Source organism: Ictalurus furcatus, chromosome 12 (genome assembly GCF_023375685.1).
Source record: "Ictalurus furcatus strain D&B chromosome 12, Billie_1.0, whole genome shotgun sequence".
Classification (NCBI taxonomy): domain Eukaryota; kingdom Metazoa; phylum Chordata; class Actinopteri; order Siluriformes; family Ictaluridae; genus Ictalurus; species Ictalurus furcatus.
The window spans coordinates 13,963,719-13,982,682 of NC_071266.1; the positions used below are offsets into that span (position 1 = coordinate 13,963,719).

The 18,964-nt window shown below is 40.8% G+C and overlaps 1 protein-coding gene across 3 annotated transcripts; it reads left to right on the plus strand.

Annotated features, from left to right (window-relative positions):
* The first annotated feature begins 404 nt into the window (after window positions 1-404).
* Window positions 405-18,363, plus strand: daxx (death-domain associated protein). Of its 3 annotated transcripts, none has more exons than XM_053638037.1 (13): window positions 405-743; window positions 2,341-2,383; window positions 2,530-2,765; window positions 4,130-4,507; window positions 5,395-5,526; window positions 7,404-7,520; window positions 8,219-8,450; window positions 8,695-8,864; window positions 9,431-9,605; window positions 11,675-12,158; window positions 13,852-13,981; window positions 14,544-14,606; window positions 16,552-18,363. In XM_053638037.1, exons 3-13 carry the CDS (start codon window positions 2,553-2,555, stop codon window positions 16,609-16,611), a joined length of 2,154 nt encoding a protein of 717 aa, XP_053494012.1. In that variant the 5' UTR covers window positions 405-743; window positions 2,341-2,383; window positions 2,530-2,552; the 3' UTR covers window positions 16,612-18,363. The 3 variants fall into 3 exon arrangements, with proteins under 3 accessions (XP_053494012.1, XP_053494011.1, XP_053494013.1); XM_053638036.1 differs by having other exon boundaries at window positions 2,273-2,383; window positions 16,552-18,362; XM_053638038.1 differs by lacking the exon at window positions 14,544-14,606 and having other exon boundaries at window positions 407-743; window positions 2,273-2,383; window positions 16,552-18,362.
* The last annotated feature ends 601 nt before the right edge of the window (window positions 18,364-18,964 follow it).

Genomic DNA, 18,964 nt, shown 5'->3' on the forward strand with positions numbered 1-18,964 from the left:
CGTGTAACACTGGTAACACCGACTATGACAGCAAGCCTAACTGTGATGTAAAGCCTTGACTACACACGCTACCAAGGAAAGCATTTTCAGGAGGAAAAAGAAAAAAAAATATATTAAGAAAAGTGAGATCCTGCAGGCGGATTAAATTATTACTTTATATTCACAAATGCATCAACTTTCTTTAACTTTTATTCATATATATAGTTGTATCGTTGCCACTTCCTTAAATATGCTATGTTAAATGCTGATGAATTCATTCTGTAAATGATTTAATTGTTGAGCGTGATCGGACATCTTGCTAACCCTAGGTCTTTTCGTTCTCGGATGCATCAGTTACTACTTGAGGACTCCAGGTGGCAGCAGAGAGCGACAAGTAACACTAAACTGGGATTTAAAAACAAAGCAAAAGAAGAAGACGACGTGTTGTCCAATGAGTTTCTCGCTACTTGGACGCATCCAATCAGAGAGCTCGTTGTTGTGGAGTCTGGTTGTTGCCATGATCCTGGGTTCTTTAACGGATGTGTCGATGTAGTTTTTTGGACGATGTTTTATTCTCCTCGCTGTATTTTAAATAACGTAACTGTTTTAAAAATACTTTAGTTTGTAGTACTGCTTTATATGACGTTTTGTGTTCTTACACCGCGGTATTTAAAGGAGGGTTTAGTGAAACGCGTGGATTTTCACACAAAGACTTGGCAACTTGGACTTATTAACGTGAGCGTTTGTGTTCCGGAGTGGCGCGTGTAAGTGTATTGTTCCTCGGGGCTTTGTGTAGAGATGTAAAGTGGAGATGGTGTACAAAATGTGTTATAATGTTAGTGGAGTTTATGAGGAGAACCCACACAGCCTGCTGTATTCTTTACACACGGCAATATAAACGCTGAAAGGCAGGCTAACAGTATCTGGTAAGCTAGCAGGCTAACCGAGGAGCAAGTTGCACCAAAAATACAGCGCTAGCTACCGAAATACTTTTAAATCAAATTAAATTCAACATTTCCCTGGGCGAACCTAACCTAGCTAACAGCAGTTATTAAAACGTAGAAGTTCATTTAGCGCCTGCAGCTTTCAAAGGCAGCACTCTTGGTTAGATATCTACACTAGATATAAAGTATACACACTCCTGTTATGATTACAAAATAAAAAAACAAAACACCATATAAATCGTGTCGGATCTTTTCCCAGCTTTAATGTGAAATCGCAGCCAACACAATTCAAATGGAAAAAAAAACAACCATTAGGAATGTTTTATGTTGGGGTGGAAAAGAAAAGTGAAAGGTACAGTAACTTGTACACACCCTGTTATAATGGGTCACGTGGCCCATGCTCAGAGTGAAACAATCACACGTCTCCTGTCATCAGGGAAGTGATTCAGATTAACCCCAAATAAATCTCCAGATCCGAGTTTCTCGGTTTCATCCGACTGCTGAAGAGCTGACAAAGCATAGGAACAGGATTGTCCCTCAAAAACCGATGAAAGGACAAGACAAACACTTACCAGGGAGGCTGCCAAGAACTCCTCACGGCACTGTTAAAAGAGCTGAAGGAACATCTGACAAGTACTGATTTCTCTCTGCATGTGATAACACTCTCGCATTCTTCACACGACTGAGCTATGGGGTAGGGAGGCTAGACGGAACACACTCCCATGAAGAAAAAACAAACAAACAAAACGAAAAAACATCCAAGCTCAACTCAGTCACCCCAAACCATGTGGCAAAATGTGTTAAGGGCTGATGAGAGCAAGGTAGAACTTTTGTGCATAATTCTAAAAGATATGTTTGGAACCAAAACAAGACAGCAAGGGCTCTAGTCAAGATGTAGCTCCGTATACCGAATCAATTTTGGCACAAAACCTGCAGCCGAATATGAAGAAAGACGTAACCTTCCAGCACGATAACAACCTGGAGCATAAATCCAAGTTAACAAAGGAACGGCTTCAGAAGATGATGATCAGCGTTTTTGAGCAGCCCAGTCAGAACCCAGATCTAAATCCTATTAGAAACCTGCGGAACGACTCAAAGAAGATCCACTTGCTATCCGATAGATCTGTAGCATTTTTTGTAAGGAAGACCGGAATAAAGCGGCCTGTTTAAAGGTGGAAAAAAAGATCGGACAGGATTTATCTTGGGTTCATTATTAACTTCCCAGAAACCCCTGCAGTTTTAACAGGGCGGTGTAAAGGTTTTGTCTCCACTGTGTAAGGCTGAAGGTAACTAACAGTTCAGCGATTAAGGCAGATAACCATAACTTGTTTGTATTCTTGGATGCGCAGGTAGGAAACGGCGGTGAAATAAATACAGCAGCTGTTTGTTCATCCTAATGTCCCTTTAACTCCTCCAGATGCCGCTGCATGTCTGAACACCACCAGCTGCCTTCCTCAAGCGTAAGTTAGCCACCTGATCAAAAAATACATCACGCAAATAGTGGAAGCAACGAACGAGCTCATTAGTGTGTTTTGGAAACGTGAGTTAATAGTATTGGTGTAATTAAGTTTAAGTACGAACATAATTACTAACTGTGTCTCTGTAGACTTTCCTCAGCTCCTGTCACTGATGGCAGATGTTACAAAGGTGATGGATATTGTAATCCTCGATGATGATGCTGAAGAACCTTTGTCATCTTCATCGCTTCTGCAGACATCCTGTGTGTCCAGTACGTCTCCTGTCCCACAGCCACCAGCAACACACATCCTGGGGTCTCCTTTTGCTTCGGCTAGGAAGGAGAGCCATGTCCTCAAACTGGAGAATGAGAAGCTCTTTGGCGAGGTTGGAGTGTGTGTGTGTGTGTGTGTGAGAGAGAGTGTGAGTGAGTTAGTGAGTGACAAGTAGGTTTCCGTGGTCCTTTATTTAAGAAGGTTAACAGTCTATATGCTGTAGAGAGAGTGTATATATACAAAATGTAGTATATTTTTCACATATGAATTATGGTGATAAAATGGGCAGATATTTGACTAGTACAGTGTTACATGTGCTGACATTAGTCTGGAGGAAGGATGAACACCAAACACTAGATAAAATAGAGTACAGTAGGAACAGGTGTTGGGTTAAAAACAGGGGAGGGAGACATTCCACAACATTAAACCTAACTATAGACCTTTAAAATGTTCATTAATAAATGAAACACTATAATCGCTGTTATACGATAATCAGTCCGTACAGGTATTGCGATTATTATGGCCAAAAATGCTTGATTTTGTGGCTGATTTTTTTTTTTCTCTCCAAAATTTATGACGCAGGTTGCAGAATTTTTTTTTTGGCAGAAAACTTGCATCGGCAAAATTGCATTCGCACGGAATTGTTTTGCAGTGGTGTTTGTTGGTAAACAGGAGCTTTTAGCTGTACTCGTGTTCGACGCACGTGAAATCGACAAGGGCTTCGGCTGAACGTATGTCGTGATGATAATGAGTCTTTATTAGTTACATATACATTACAGCACAGTGAAATTCTTTTCTTCACATACCCCAGCATGTTAGGAAGTTGGGGTCAGAGTGCAGGGTCGGCCATGATGCAGCGCTCCTGGAGCAGAGAGGGTTAAGTGGTAACCCAGAGCCTTAACCATCAAGACACCACTGCATGTGATGACGAGTTTTTTATCCCACATTAATTTGAATCAACTCGTATAGATTTATAACTTGCTCAGTATGGAATATTTGATACTTTTCTATTGTTTTGACTATTTAAAATGTCTCCTATAGCCATAAATGCTGGCATGGCGTTAAAAATTAAGCGTCTTTAGCAGCGCAGTGTTCTGCTCGTGGACAACAGGTTATATTGTATTGTTCCCTGCACTCGTGTGCTTAGTAATCAGGAGTCAGAAGATGTTTGGAGGCACAAAAGGCATTATTTCATTTTTCTTAAATGACAGGAAAACAGGAATCTGGATTTATAATTGATTTATTCTTATAAGTTGTGTTCGCTATAGGCTAATGAGCTGAAAGTGTTAGGTTTGATTTCTGTATTTCAGGATGGTGGATTGGTTTCTAGTTTAACGCATTAGTTAGAAAGGATTTGCAGTGTCATGTGAACTTAAGCAGTTGTGGTCAGTGGTGTTTTGTTCAGGACCGAGGAGCATGACACTCAATCATTTTCCTGTTTTCTACGTGTTTCTCTTTATTGCTGACCCCGCCCAGTTCGTGGATCACTGCGTAGAACACACCCAAGAGCACCCGGAGGTGGTGAACTTCCTGAAGATGAAATATTCCAAGGCCTTGCCCGACTTCCTGATGTCTGTGGAGTTCCGGAACGCCGTGGGTCGCTGCCTGACACGAGCCCAGGCGCAAACTACCAAAACATTTGTTTACATAAACGAACTCTGTACCCTGCTGAAACAGCACTCGACCAAAAGGAGGGCCGTGATCCAGCCTTCCACTGCCAAAAAGCAGCAGCAAACCGAGAGCTGGGACGAGGCGAAGGGGAATACGGACGTAAAAGAGGAATCTGCCTCGAGGCAGCCAGAAGTTGGAGAGGAAGAGGAGGAAAGGAAAACTAAACGAGCTTCCAGGAGACAGGTAGGGTTTCGTTTACGTTTTCCCCAGACACCTTGATCATTCCTGCTGTACAGCGCGCTCACACACACACACACACTCACACACAGATGAGCTACCGAATCTGTACATGTTTAGAATTTCACTTTCTCAGGTTTTGCTTTATTAATAAAAATATGGATGCGGCTGTACAGAGACAAAACACAAAACTATTACAGAAGCGATCACACTGTTTTTTTGTGTGGAGAAATGTCCATTATATGGATGTGATATAGTTAAAGGTAAACGCAGGTGAACTGAATACAGGTAGGTGGACTTGCAGGAGTGTGTGTGAGCGAGAGATTGTATGAGTGTGTGTATGAGCGAGAGTGTATCTGTGTGAGTGAACTTGCGAGAACCGCGTACGTGCGTGTGAGAATGTAAGTGTGTGCGTGAGAGAACACACAGTGAACGTGAGTGAGGGTGTGTGCGTGTGCCTGTAAATGTACGTGTGTATGTGGGTGAGTGTACGAGAGCAAGTGCGCATGAGTGCATGAATGTGAGTTAGGTGTAGCTAGAAGTTATAACTACCATGTTAGAAGATGCTGCTACTGATTTGATTACAGCTTTGAGAAAGTACATCTCTCTCTCCCTCTTTCCCATTCTCTCTCCCTCTCTCTTTTTCCCTCTCTCTCACGCTCTCTTTTTCCCTCTTTCCCTCCTAACCCCCTCTCCCTCTTTCCTGCTCTCTCACCCTCTCTCTTTTTCCCTCTTTCCCTCCTAACCCCCTTTCCCTCTTTCCCTCCTAACCCCCTCTCTCTCATCCTCTCTCTTTATCTCGCCCTCTTTCCCTCCCATCCCCCTCGCCCTCTTCCCCTCTCTCACCCACTCTCTTTTTCCCTCTCTCTCTAACTTTCCCACCTCTCTCTCAGATAGCATACCTGGAGAACCTGCTGAAGGTTTATAGTGATGAGATCAGACGGCTGCAGGAGAGAGATTTGAGTTTGGAGGATCTGGAGAAGGAGGACTCGAGCTACATCCAGGAGCATAAACTCAAACGCAAAGTGAGTGTTAAGCCGGGTGCACACTGTGCGATTTTGAATAGTCTTTTGCTACTGTTGCTTCAGACTGTACGAACATGATCTGCGCTGTAAGCCATGTTACATTGTAGGATCTGTTGTCATTAATGTCAAGTCGAGAAAAACAGACGCACACAGGAAGACTCGTACGGAGTAGGAGAAGCCACACTGCAGGACTGTGCCTCAAATCTTCTCACACAGCCAGAATTTAATCGGGGGAAAAATAGCACAACGGCCGTTAATCAGCTGTCGGGGAACACGTCCAACTACCCATCAGGGAGTACAGATTTTGTCCTAGGATAATAGGAATCTTTTAGGATTCTCAAAATTTGTCTCACATGACCAAATCATGGCCAAGCTCGTACAGCGTGAACCCGGCTTTACAGGAGCTGAAGCTGGGAGCTTATACTGACAGATCTTAACATTTATCCTGGAATAGAATACGATAGGCTCTTGCCACACTGCCACAGCCTTTCTATAGCTCTTTTGATATTGATTTATTATTATAACATAATAAACGTGTATACAGTATAAAATATATGAATACACACGAGAGCATTTGAATGCGCTTTTATGGATTTTTTTGAAAATAGAGCTGGAAATTGCTTCATGGAAATGGGGCCAGTGATCTGTCCACCCAGCTATGTGTACTGTCCCTCCCCTTTGCCTCCTCCACAGTGTGTAGTGTCACAGCCTAGAGCGGAAACGGATTTCATTGGGATTGTGTGTCATGAATATAAAAACCAAAATAACCCACAATATTGAAGTGTGTGAGGAGGACCAATATAGTTTCCAAAATAATTTACAAAAAATATATAAGTTGTGATGGGATAAGTATTCACTCCCGTTGCTGTGAAACCCCGAAATCAGTTCACCTGCCACCAGAAGTCACATAATTTGTCCATCTGTGAGCAAACAGTGTCACATGATCTCAATATAAATACACCAGTTCCCAGAAGAATCCGGTTTCTTAGAGAACACACCTAAACACATAGCATCATGTGAGGAGCAAGGAGCTATCAAAACAAGTCCTTCTGGAAATATCAATCAGGGTTTAGTTAAAAATAAACAATCCCAAATGATGAACATGCTGCATAGTGACATTAAATCCATTATTATATAAAAAAAAAAACTGAGACGAATCTCATTTAGAGGTTAGACGATGCCGTCCATCATAAGTCAGAAGTTGTCTAAATAAAGCATTTGACGTGTTCTGATAGACTTGTGTTGAGCAAGTGAAAGTAGGACGTGGTTTTAAAACATTAGTGTGTTCAATGTAAATATTTGACAGTTGTTATAAGCGCTGCATAGATTGAGTGAGTATAACATGGAAAGGTCTATTTGTTTTGAAAGCCTTACTGCTGGCACGGATTGTCTCCCTGATCAGCTAATAGTGTTAAAAGTGGTCCATACAGGATTACAGAGAGTTTTTTTGTGATTGTTGCAGACTGAAATGCTTGATTTTGCTGCGGCTTTTTTTTCCAAAACTTTGCGATGCAACTTGCAGCATTTTTATTAATTTTTTTCCACAAGCTACTTGAATCGGCGAAATCGTGATCTCACGAAAGACTTTTGGAGGTCTTTCGCAGTGATGTTTGTTGGTAAATGAGAGCTTTTAGCTTTACTCATGTTCCACACACATGAATTGAAGAGAGCTTTGGCTGAATGCGGGTCATGATGACATCACATGACACGTCTTTACCCAAATCTGATTAGGACTGATTAGGAGTAGAGGAAACCTCTTTACATTAATTTCCTGCATGTTTACATTTCATTACAACTGCTATTATGACATGAGTAATCAGTAACGTACACTTGTATAAAATGTTTAATCTTCTGCTGTGATTGGATGACTGTTTCAGATGATGAAGATCTATGATAAACTGTGTGAGCTAAAGAACTGTAGCACACTCACTGGCAGAGTCATGGAGCAGAGGATTCATTACAGAGGCACCCGTTACCCAGAGATCAACAAGAAGGTACTTGTTATTGACAACAGTCACAACAAAAGTAGAAAGTTTTCTAGCGAGTTAGCAAATGTCACTGGAGGAAACTTCCTACTAGACTGGTGAGACAGTGTAAGGAATATTCCTTTATACAGTGGGGGAAATAAGTATTGAACGTGTCAACATTTCCTTTTTTCAGTAAATATATTTACAATGAGGCTATTCACATCAAATTTTCACCAGACATCAGTGTAAACTCAAGAAATCTGGAAATATAAAGCATTCACAACTTTAAAGTCTATAAATAAAGTTATGTGTAATAAAGCGGAATGACACGAGAAAAAAGTATTGAACATGCTAAGAAAAAACAGTTCTCGAAGGCAAGGTACGGCAAGGAACCAGCTGAAATCTGTAAGTAGTTATACCTCCTATCTGTTAAAATTAATATCAGCTTGGTTAGTAAATTGATGGTCTATAAAAAGGCTGGTGGAAATTTCATGTGAATAGCCTCATTGGAAATATATTTACTGAAAAAAATGTTGATGTGTTCAATACTTATTTCCCCCACTGTAATAGTTGCATAATGTTTAAATTTTAACACTAGTCCTCTATTATAAATCTGGAAGTGGGGAAAAAAAAACAGCGTATGGTTGTGATGGCATGTCAGTCTGTGTTGTATCTCTCCTGTCTCTGTTTTTTCCACATTTTTCCTTTTCTCACACTTGCATTAGATTGAGCGATTTATAAACCAACCCGAGATCCGTCAGAACCCTCCGGATTACAGGGACATCTTGCAAGTGGTGAAGCGCGCCAACGAGCGTAACCAGCTGATGCTGAGCCGTAAGCAGGAGGCGCAGATTGCGCAGGAGGCGTTCCGCGAGACGGGCAATAGGCTGCAGGAGAGGCGCCACCTCGACATGGTTTACAACTTCGGCTCTCACCTCACGGACTTCTACAAACCCAGTAATCCATACGAGTTGGCCTTTGCACAGGGTGTCTGTTGCATTATGCGTATAAAGTGGATGGAAGCGTTGAGCGTAATGCATAGTGCAATGCTAAACATATAGCTTGCCATCCTGCTGCTGTTTAGATGTTAACGTCCTTGTTTTGCGCTGTAGCACCCATTCCTGAGACATTTCTGAATCGAAATAAAATCTGCTTGACCTTTTTTTTTTTTTTAATTCTGAACCTTTTGTTATAAATGTAGCTTCAGATCCTGCCCTTGTTGACCCACTGTTATCCCAGAAGCTACGCTCTAACCGAAAGCGGGCTCTCAGCTCCCTAGAGGAGGTCATCAACAAATTCGCCAACAAACAGGATGACACAGAGGAAGAGGAAAGGAGAAAGCGTCTGGAGAAAGAAAAACCGAAAAAAGAGGTGAGGAAATGAGCTATGAGCACTGGTGAGTCTGTGAACATGCATCTGGTGTGTAAGGCTGGGGTTATACTGAACATACACACACACACACACACACACACACACACACACAGTGAAAAGCAAGTATAAACCCTGAATAAGAACTGATCGAAGAACCAAATTTATTTATTTATTCATTCATTCATTTGTTTGTTTTTAAAAACCGTTGTAAATGGCTTGACTGGACAAGGCAGTCTTTGTGTTTGTATTGTCCCTATTCTTTCTGCACTGAGATCTTGAGGAAAAAGTTCTTATTAAAACAATTATACAGAATTAAACTGTTGGGCAGTGGTCAGAAGGTCATGGGTTCAAGCCCCAGCACTGCCAAGCTTCCAGTGTTGGGCCCTTGAGCCTTTAACCCGCTCTGCTCCAGGGGCGCCAAATCATGTCTGACGCTGTACTCTGATCCCAGCTTCCTAACAACCCGGGATATGCGAAGAAAAGAATTTCACTGTGCTGTAATGTATCTGTAACGAAGGCTGCTTCTTCTTCTTTCCTCTCTTTTACTGTTTGCACCTTTGGCACAGAATGGCCAAGAGGAATCCATAAAAGCAGAGAACAGTGACAAGAGTGGAGATGAAAATGAGGAGGTGGAGGAGGAGGACGAAGAGGAGGAGGAGGAGGAGGAGGAGGAAGACGATGTTTCTTCAGATCCGGATATTGAGGAGGAGATCCAGGCCAGTGCAGCCCAAGTCAGACCAGGTGTGACATAGTTATGACAACCAAACGATTTATTATTAATCCTTACAGAGACCCATGTTTTTCCTCAACATTTTCATATGCTGTTTAAACCCGGATGTATACTTCAAACTAGGGATGTCGCGATACCAAAAATCTAGTAGTCGGTAACGATACCACCATAAGTACACAATACTCGATACCAAAGTCGATACCACGGTGTGGTATAAAAATAAAATAAAAAAACTCTCCTGGAGGATATCCTCCTCTGGCTGATACTGGCAAATGGGGGGGGTATTTTAGTTATCAAACACTGTCTGATAATGAGTGGACGTGCACTCCTAAACGTGCACACGCATGCACACAGACGCGTGTGCGCCTGCACACGCATGCGCACAGACGCGTGCGTGCGCGCACACACACACACACACACACCTTATACTCTGAATGCAAGCATTTGTTTAAATTCACTGATATGATGGCAGACCAAAAAGATTTATTAAAAGCATGAACATTTGAATAATTATTAGTGACATTATGATACATGTTGCTGACAGGACATGGGCTGAATGGTGATGCATGGTGGCCCATTAGGAGGTAGTTTATAACATTGCAATGCGTTAGCATTGTTAACACACAACTGACTATCGCAAACATTACATGGAGCATAACATTAGCTGGTTTCACAGCCACAATGCCAGCTGCCTCAAACAAACATAATATATGACCGTCTTTCAGGTGCTTCGCCAAATTCCAGGTGTTTCTTTGCTTTGTTTGAAATGAACGATAGCATTGGTTGCACACCGGAAACCGATATTTGCTTTCCTCTCAACGAGTCGGGGCGGAGCTAAACTTGTTAAGCTAAGCTAATCTTTTGTAGTTTTTCCGTGTGCTTGTAGGCGTTCCTCTTCTTCTTCACTTGTGAACCGACTAAAACACTTGCGCGTATTTGCTGCCCCATCAGGTCCGGAAGAATCGCAACATCGGTAATTTCGTTACAGTCGATACCAACGGAAATGCCTGAAAACAAGTACCGTCACGGTTTAAGTATGTTGATACCGAAGTATCGGTTCTCGTGACATCCCTGCTTCAAACAAAGAAGACGAAGAACCACAGCTGAATGTGCAGGTGTCGCTATGAGCAAAACAGGTTCTGTACATCTTTCTCTGACACTTTATCACCTGAGCTGATACACTGCATCTCCAGAGCCTTTTCCCCGTCTCATTTCATTTGTGTATTCTCTAATCTAATTTTCATTTGTGTATTCTCTAATCTAATCTTCCTCGCGTTGACGGACGATGAAGGAAACACTAAAGGTTATACTTTTCCTGTAGCGGCCACAGCGGTGGTGGTGAAAAATGTGAAGTTGACTGTAGTACTGGTTTATTATGTAAAGAAAGAGAAAAGAAGATGCAGAGAAGGAGGTGGGTAGGTTCAGCAGTTTCCCCTCATCTGTGTTTAGCCTGCTGCTTTCACAACCACAAGGAACCGGAAATTGAACTTCCTCTTTATGAAAGCTGTTTGCAAGCTCGTGCCCACCACGTTGTACCAAGTCAAACCACAGTGTCGTGGAGTGGGGGGATGTGTTTCTCTCCAAATGTCTGTGTGTACTACATCACCAAGGTTTAACCTGGGGCTCATTTATCAACCGGTTCTGTTTGTAAAGTGCTTATGCACGTTTCTCTGATGATTGATCAAGTTCTTGTGCATGTGCAGGAAGCCATATTTGTAGAAAAAGGATGATGACTGGTAATCAGGTTAGAAAGAGCTCCCATCACGCTTAGTGTCAAACATGTCTGCATGACTTAGGTTTATCTTGCTGTCAACCCTGACCAGTTTTCCAATCCCTGCTTAAGAAAAGCATCTGCCATAATGGAATGCTACCACCACCATGCTTCCCAGTGGGGACAGTGTTCTGGGAGTGATGAGTGTAGCTTGTCGTGGCAGAAATTTAGGTTGTGAACTTTGTTCACTTACGAATAATGTAAGGTGTACGTAAATGCAGTGTGTGTCTGTGAGAGAGAGACGCACAGAGAGAGTTCATTGCTGATTGCCTTTGGAAGGAGTATTAATTTTTTAAATATTTATTTCAGATGAGGAAGATAATGAGGAGGACCATCTGAGCATCAATGACGACGTCGTACAACAGCCGAGCAGCCATGACGATGGGTCTTGTCCATCAGTTAAATCGCCTGGCTGTGGCGATGCAGGTGAAAGCGGTGACAAAGTTCCACAGGATGACAGCAGGACATGTGGCAGCGTTATCACCGAAAAACAACTGGAAGACAAGCGTTCCACCGACAGTCCCTTCTCTTCTAACAGTCGCAGCCAGTCAGATGTCCCGAACCCTCAGCTTGGGGAGGAGGCGCTGCTCGTTACTCACAACAGTCCCTCAGCTGACTCTAACGGCATCAGTGAAGCCACAGAGATTCCATCCACCCCTGAGAACTGTGTCTCCACCCCACTGACGATATCCGCAAGTCATCCCGAGACGTGTAACCGCAAGAAGAGGAAACGAGAATCAAAGAAGAATCACACGGTTGTCCAAAATGGCAACATCAGACGGAGCGATGCGAGGTAAAAACTTCAGCAAAGTGATTATCGTAACGATGAGTGTAATGATGATATCACCTCGAAACAAAAAGAAATGGAGAGGCTATCACATTGCACTAATGCTACTCTCTAGTGAATGTTTCAAGCGTCATTAACATGCAGTCATCCAGCGTACAGTCCAGCAGCTCGGTTTTTAGCTCTACCTGTGTTCAGCTGTGTTCGATACGGCAGGCGTGTTTTCTGTGTGCGAGACGAACACAATAGAGCTAATAGCCACGCTTCCTCAAAATTTCCTCAACTACATCTTAAAATCCAAACAAACGACCTGAAACACTTCAGCATTGGTAAAGGGAGATGCTTTTTCTGACCAAAACAGTATCGCATGCGGAAAGTAGGTGAGGAAGATGGAGTCTTCACACACACACACACACACACACACACGTCACACACACACACACACACACACACACACACACTATGTGTGCTTCCATCTGAACAGCACATCAAGTCATAATCTAACGTGTGTCGAACGTAATACGCTGCTGAAGTGACTGCTTTTGTTGTTTCGTTGCACATATAGCATCATACAGAATATAAAGAAATCTCATTAAATACTTTATATATATATATATATATATATATATATATATATATATATATATATATATATATATATTTTTTTTTTTTTTAAATAAATGATCTCTAGAATCAGACTGACGTATTTAACTTGCAGTTCAAAGGCTGCTCGCTCAAATTATAATAATAAGGGAAGAAACGGTTACTTAAGTAACATCAGTAAAATATGTGAAACACTAGTGTAAATGCTTTATAGTTTAATAAGAGGTTAACTTTAGACTCTTTACGCTTGACTTGTTCAGATTAATACGGTAACATCTATAAAAGTATTTCATTATGAATTTTGTATATATACGAATTATACTGGATTGGATACACATCACATGAAATATGTTTAGTAGTAGTATATGGTCTATTTAATAAATGTAAACTGTTTGCCACTGTTTTTCTTTTTTGATATTGCTTGGGGGTAATATTTGACTACAAAAACATAACTATAACCTGTAATTCTGATTGAAGGAAATCTGAGTGAAGGGGGAAAAAAACAGAATAAAAAAACGTTTAGATTATAAATTAGCCCAAAGGTGAATGATTTCCAGGGAAACACTTTGAGTGATCTAACAAACAAAATGTTTTTATATTCTACTAAAAAAAACCCTGGTTTTCTACAGTGATGTTAAACATTCAAGGCCATTATTGATTTTCTTTCAGACAATCAATAATAGTAATTTTTGTATATATCTTGTCTCTTGTGTTTTTGAGAGACTTGGTTATTGTGTTTTGACGGCTTTATATTTGAAAATGGCGCCACCGGAAGCACTTTAGGAGCGGACACGCGCATGTTCTCGATCACCTCATTGAAATGGCCTACAGGGAGAGTTATCACAATTAGGAGTGTGTATTGATCGATCACTGAAAATCACATGTTCATTTCTACTTTCTTTGCCTGTGCCTTAAAATCTTCAATTGTGATTCTTATTTTAAGTAATAGTGTGTTGTAGACCTCTCTGCTCAGCTCTGTGCTAGTTAAGTTACTGATTTGTGTTTCTTTTTTGCAGTTGTGTAATGATTATGATGATGATGATGATGTCTGTACTATAACCTGAAACTTCACCGAACTGAATGTAAATGTTGTGTTTAGCGACAGCGATGTCTCTCCAGACGTAAATGTGGCCTGTAGCCCTGTACAAGTGGACTCCACACGGGCGGACACGCCCACTCAGGATATGGTCAGCAGCTCTCGCTACACACCACCCCCTAAAAAGCAAAAGGCAAGTGTGTTCGTATGTGTGTGAGGAAGAGGGAGACAGATGTTAATTAAAAATATAGTTTAGTCATATATTAACTGTACACTAGGCTTGTGCGATATTGATTTTTTTTTTCCTTCACCTCATGATTTTCAGTTTAACAAATGCTGGGAACTGACAAACTAAAATACAACAGGAACACAAGCATTTCCACCATTTTAGGTTTAAAGAAGTGTATGGTAGGGCGTAAAACAGTACCAGCTGTGCAGTCGGGAGCTGCTTGTTCGCAGTGGCAGTCGTGAAAAAAAAACTCTGCTGGATGGTGGATGTTTAAATGATTCTGCAGTAACGTACTGTAATGTTGTTTTCACTGTTTACTGCACGTTATCTATATAATCCTATTACACATTAGTAATCTAACGTCCACATGGCTAACATTTTCACTGTTCTGCTCACAACAGTAACCAGTAGCATGAGCAGAGCGAAGAAAACACTATAAAACGAGATTTTTAACCACCGTCTGACTAACACAATTTGTAAGATGTTCGATTTGACACTTTGTTGTACATCTGTTTAATCTTTTTAGGTCAAAATTTTTTATGATTTGCTGGAAGGGGGCGGGGCTTCCAGTCAATGTCAGTTCATATCGGTAAGCTCAAAACACCAGCGCAGCTCATTCCAGATTCACATGTTGATTAGTTCATGTCTCGTTTTATAGGAGTGATACAAATTGCTCTTTAGTGTATTTTTGTGTACAAGTGTACTCCGATGTTTGTTTGGCTACGCAAAATGCAAAAAGGTTGGTAGGGCTGGTAATATAATATAATCGGCGTAAACGTGACTGGATATCGTTATATCGCACAAGCCAAGTGTACATCGTTCAACATTGTAAAAGGCATAAATACTTGTCAGTTGTATACTGAAGTCACTCAAACGTTTCGAGGGAGAGGACTACACTACTACTCTCCTAAAGTTGTAGGTCTCCAAGTTGTCTAGAAACTGGCTATCTTGTGCAGTAAATTAGCTTGATGTTTAAATTTTTTTTACCGTGGATATAAAAAGTTCACACACCCCGTTAAAACTGCAAAAACCAAGATACACCATTTCAGATCTTTTTCCACCTTTAATGTGACATAACATCCAACAACATTCAAATGGGCGGAAAAAATGTTTAATGGAAGGAAAAAAAAGTGGAAAAAAAAAACCTTGTAATTACCTGGCTCCATAAATGATTCTATCCTGATAGAATATCCTGATTAGCACCTCAGTTCCAGCTGAAGAGAAGCAGCTACATTGCATGATGCTGCCACTACCATGCTTCACCATGGATATGGAGTTCTTTGGGGGATGAACTGTCTTGTTTTTGTACCATACATATCTTTTTAGAATTTTACCCAGGAACTTCTTGGTTTCATCAGATTAAAACATATTTGTCAAAACACTTGGTTTTGGGTTATTTATGGTTTAGATGTTTTTGTTTGTTTGTTTGTTAGTTTGTTTCTTTTGTGAGAAAGCGAGTCAAGCCCCCCTACCCCGTAGCCCAGTTTATGTGAAGAATAGAAGAGATTGTTGTCACATGCAGGGAGTGACCAGTACTTCCCAGATGTTCCTGCAGCTCCTTTAATATTGCTGTAGGTCCCTCAGCAGCCTCCCTGAGAAGTTTTCTTCTGGTCATTACATCAGTTTTGGACGGACGTGCTGCTCTTGTTGATGTCACTGTGGTGCTCCGTTTTCTCCACTTGTTGATGTCTTTCACGGTGCTCCATGGTACATTTGAATGTTTTGGAAATTCTTTTATACCCCTCTCCTGAGTGATACCTTTCCACTTTGAGATCCTGTGCATGCTTTGTAAGCCCCTTAGCTTCAGCAGTCCGACGACACCAAGACCAAAATCCTACAGAAACAGTTGAGCTTTACTTGGGGTTAATCAAAATCACTTCACTTATGACTGCTGCATGATAATTACTTTTGAACATGAGATTGAAAGTGATCAATTCATTCTGAGCAGAGTCACGCGACCCATTATAAAAGGGTGTGTACACTTATGCAACCAGGTTACTGTAACTTTTTTTTTTCTTCTCCCCCCATTGAATTGTCCACATTAAAGGTGGAAAAAGTTCTGACATGATTTATCTTGGTTTTATTTTATCACATCACAAAAACCTGCCATTTTATCAGGGGTGTGTAGATTTATTTATTTTTTTTTTTAAATCCACTGTACATCCTCGGTGAAGTCATTAGACGACTCTTTCAGCATTGTCACCCCAGTTATAAAACAATACGTCATGAGAGGGTTTGCATTAAAATGATTTTATTGTGAGTAGTAATTTTGGCACATATTGGAGAATAATAATAATTCTTTAAAAAATATATATATTTTTCTTGGAACAAAGAAACAGTTTCTCCTGTTGAATCATTGTGTGGTATGTGTTTATATAAGCATTTGTTTCTTTTTCATGAAGGGTGCCAATAATTGAGGCAGGTACATCTCACCGATGCTAAGCTTTGTAATCTCATAATGTTATTTTTATTTCTTTGTATCTGTTATTTGGAAAATGAGATTTTCTAATGAATGTGTCTATTATATTTCTCAGGTGAACGTTGCAACCCAGTGTGACCCAGATGAGGTGATCGTTCTCTCTGATTCGGACTGAGCTGTCCCACTGTGGTGGAACTGGACACTGAGCCTTGTTTCCATAAACGTCCTTGCTCCAAATCTGCCGGTGCTTGTCCATGTAAAATACTGAAAGTCGTGTGCCGTCTTCATTTTTTTCTTTTTCTTTCTTTCTTATTTTTTTTTAGTGAGAAACAAAGCTGACTAGAGAAGCTCTTTTGCATTGAATTGAATCATCTCTACCACGCAGTTACCTTTTTAAACTCTAAAACAGCTAGCTGCACTGCCCATTTGGCTCAGCAGCACAATTTCAGGGTATGTCAATGGGGTATTTTTTTAGGAAAATATAAAACAAAATTTCATTGTAATGATCTATTGTATTTAAATATTCTTTTTTTTGTTTTGTTTTGTTGAAAGCAGATAAAAGGTCTTTATCTCTGTGTAATTAAATTTAATTAAACAGGGAAGGCCTATTTATTTTTCTGTTGAGTTCCCTTACAAACTCAATAAAAAAAAAGCTTATTTTTGTGTAAATTTCTCATTTTATGGAGAAGAGTGAAATACAATACACAGGCATTACTGCATTTCGTGTACGACACAAGGACAACGCATCCCACTGAAAAGCACAACCTTCACTGCATTGCTTTTTATGGTGATTTGTATGCGTTCAGTGAAGAACAATCAGAAGGAGATCGACCATTGGCATCCACCATTTCCTTGATTGTGTTTATGTGAAATACAGCACACAAGCTGTATTGGTTTTCATGAGTGGTTGTGGTTTGTGCTTCATCATCAGCATCATCCAACCACAGGCCAGGACCACCTGTGTAAAAGGCTCATTGGGGAGCTTAGAGTGATTGCATTTGTAATCTTTAAGATTTTAAAAGTAGTTTAGATTCATTCTGTGGCTGTATAAAACTATAGGCTAATTAATATACATTTAATATTATGAAAAATACCAGGGACTGGTGAAGGAGCTTTATTCTGGCCCGCATTCCTGCACCCAGGGGTGTGAACAGACGCCACCATCATGACCTGTGAAATACAGACATATTCATTCATTAATGAAGATCACAGAGCAGTGAGGTGTTTTCTGATGTTGCAGACGTGGTTGAGGGTGAGTAGGGGGTGGCCGGTTAGAACGCAACCCCTAAACACCCAGTGTAAGTGTTATTCAACCCAGTCAAGTGGGTTGATGCACTGGTCATGAGTAAAAATAATATAAATCGCAAGTGCAAAGATTGATCTGGATGGCACAGATTGACCTTTCAAGATTGAAGATTCAGCATACAGAGATTTTTGCAGGGAGGAACTTGTTTTTTAATAAGCAGGAAACATTTCGGCAAGAAATTGGAGTTGGTTTGGCATTTCACTACCATCTTTGAGCCAAATTATGACGCATCTTACATGAACTTGTATCGCTCACACTGCAGTACATCACATTTCCTTATGCAGCAGTGGAACAATGCATTATGAGGGATTTTCATGCTACCTCAGGCTTCCCGCATGTAATTAGGTCACTAAAATGCACAAAAGTAGCCATAAATTCACTTGTTTAAAAGGAAGTTTTTCCACATATGACAATTTGGGCATGTTCCTTTATATAAACCTGGATATGCAGAGCAATTTAGAATGTGTAGGATTTTCCATCACATTCATTAGTGCGTACACGTGTACAATCTCAGTTCTGTAGGGCGTACTGGCAGTTCTTGGGCATAAAAATATGTTTTGATAAATTGGACACCTTATTTGTGAGGCTTGTCAGTTAAGCACAGTAGTACTCACTGAGCCTTCCAACCCCCAGGACAAGAACCATGAGCAAAATCCACAAGATGCATAGCTTTACACTTATTCGAATATAAGATATTCGAATATAACAAATTCATACCATTTCAATTAGCAGAGTAACATGACATTGGAAAAACTTGATTAGCTACAGTAAAAGTCTACACACTAAATGTAATTCAAAACTTTATAATCTGCAACCAGCATATGGAAAGGTATTAAACATAAGTACAAGCAAAACTTTATACACTATAGTAATATCTCAAGTTGATATAACAGCACTACCAAAGCACAAATCTGCACAGCCTTATTTTCATTTACTTAAAGTACTATCCATCTATCAATCCCTTTTCTATACCACTTAACCTTCAGGGTCATGGGGAACCTGGAGCCTATCCACAGGAGCATGGGGCACAAGGCAGGGTATACCCTCCACAGGGTGTCAATCCATCACAGGGCACAATCCATACCAATCATGTCTTTGGACTGGGGGAGGAAACCGGAGGAAAACCCCAAGAGAACGTGCTCCACACAGACGGCTGTGGCAGGAATCGAACCCTCAAACCTAGAGTTGTGAGGCGACTGTGCTAACCGCTAAGCCACCTAAA

Bases quoted from the DNA above. Each gene is read 5' to 3' on its own strand.
- daxx (XM_053638037.1), top strand. From the start codon at position 2,553: ATGGCAGATGTTACAAAGGTGATGGATATTGTAATCCTCGATGATGAT. The intron at 5,527-7,403 runs GTGAGTGTTAAG...TGACTGTTTCAG, and splicing joins AGCATAAACTCAAACGCAAA to ATGATGAAGATCTATGATAA. The intron at 9,606-11,674 runs GTGTGACATAGT...TATTTATTTCAG, and splicing joins TGCAGCCCAAGTCAGACCAG to ATGAGGAAGATAATGAGGAG.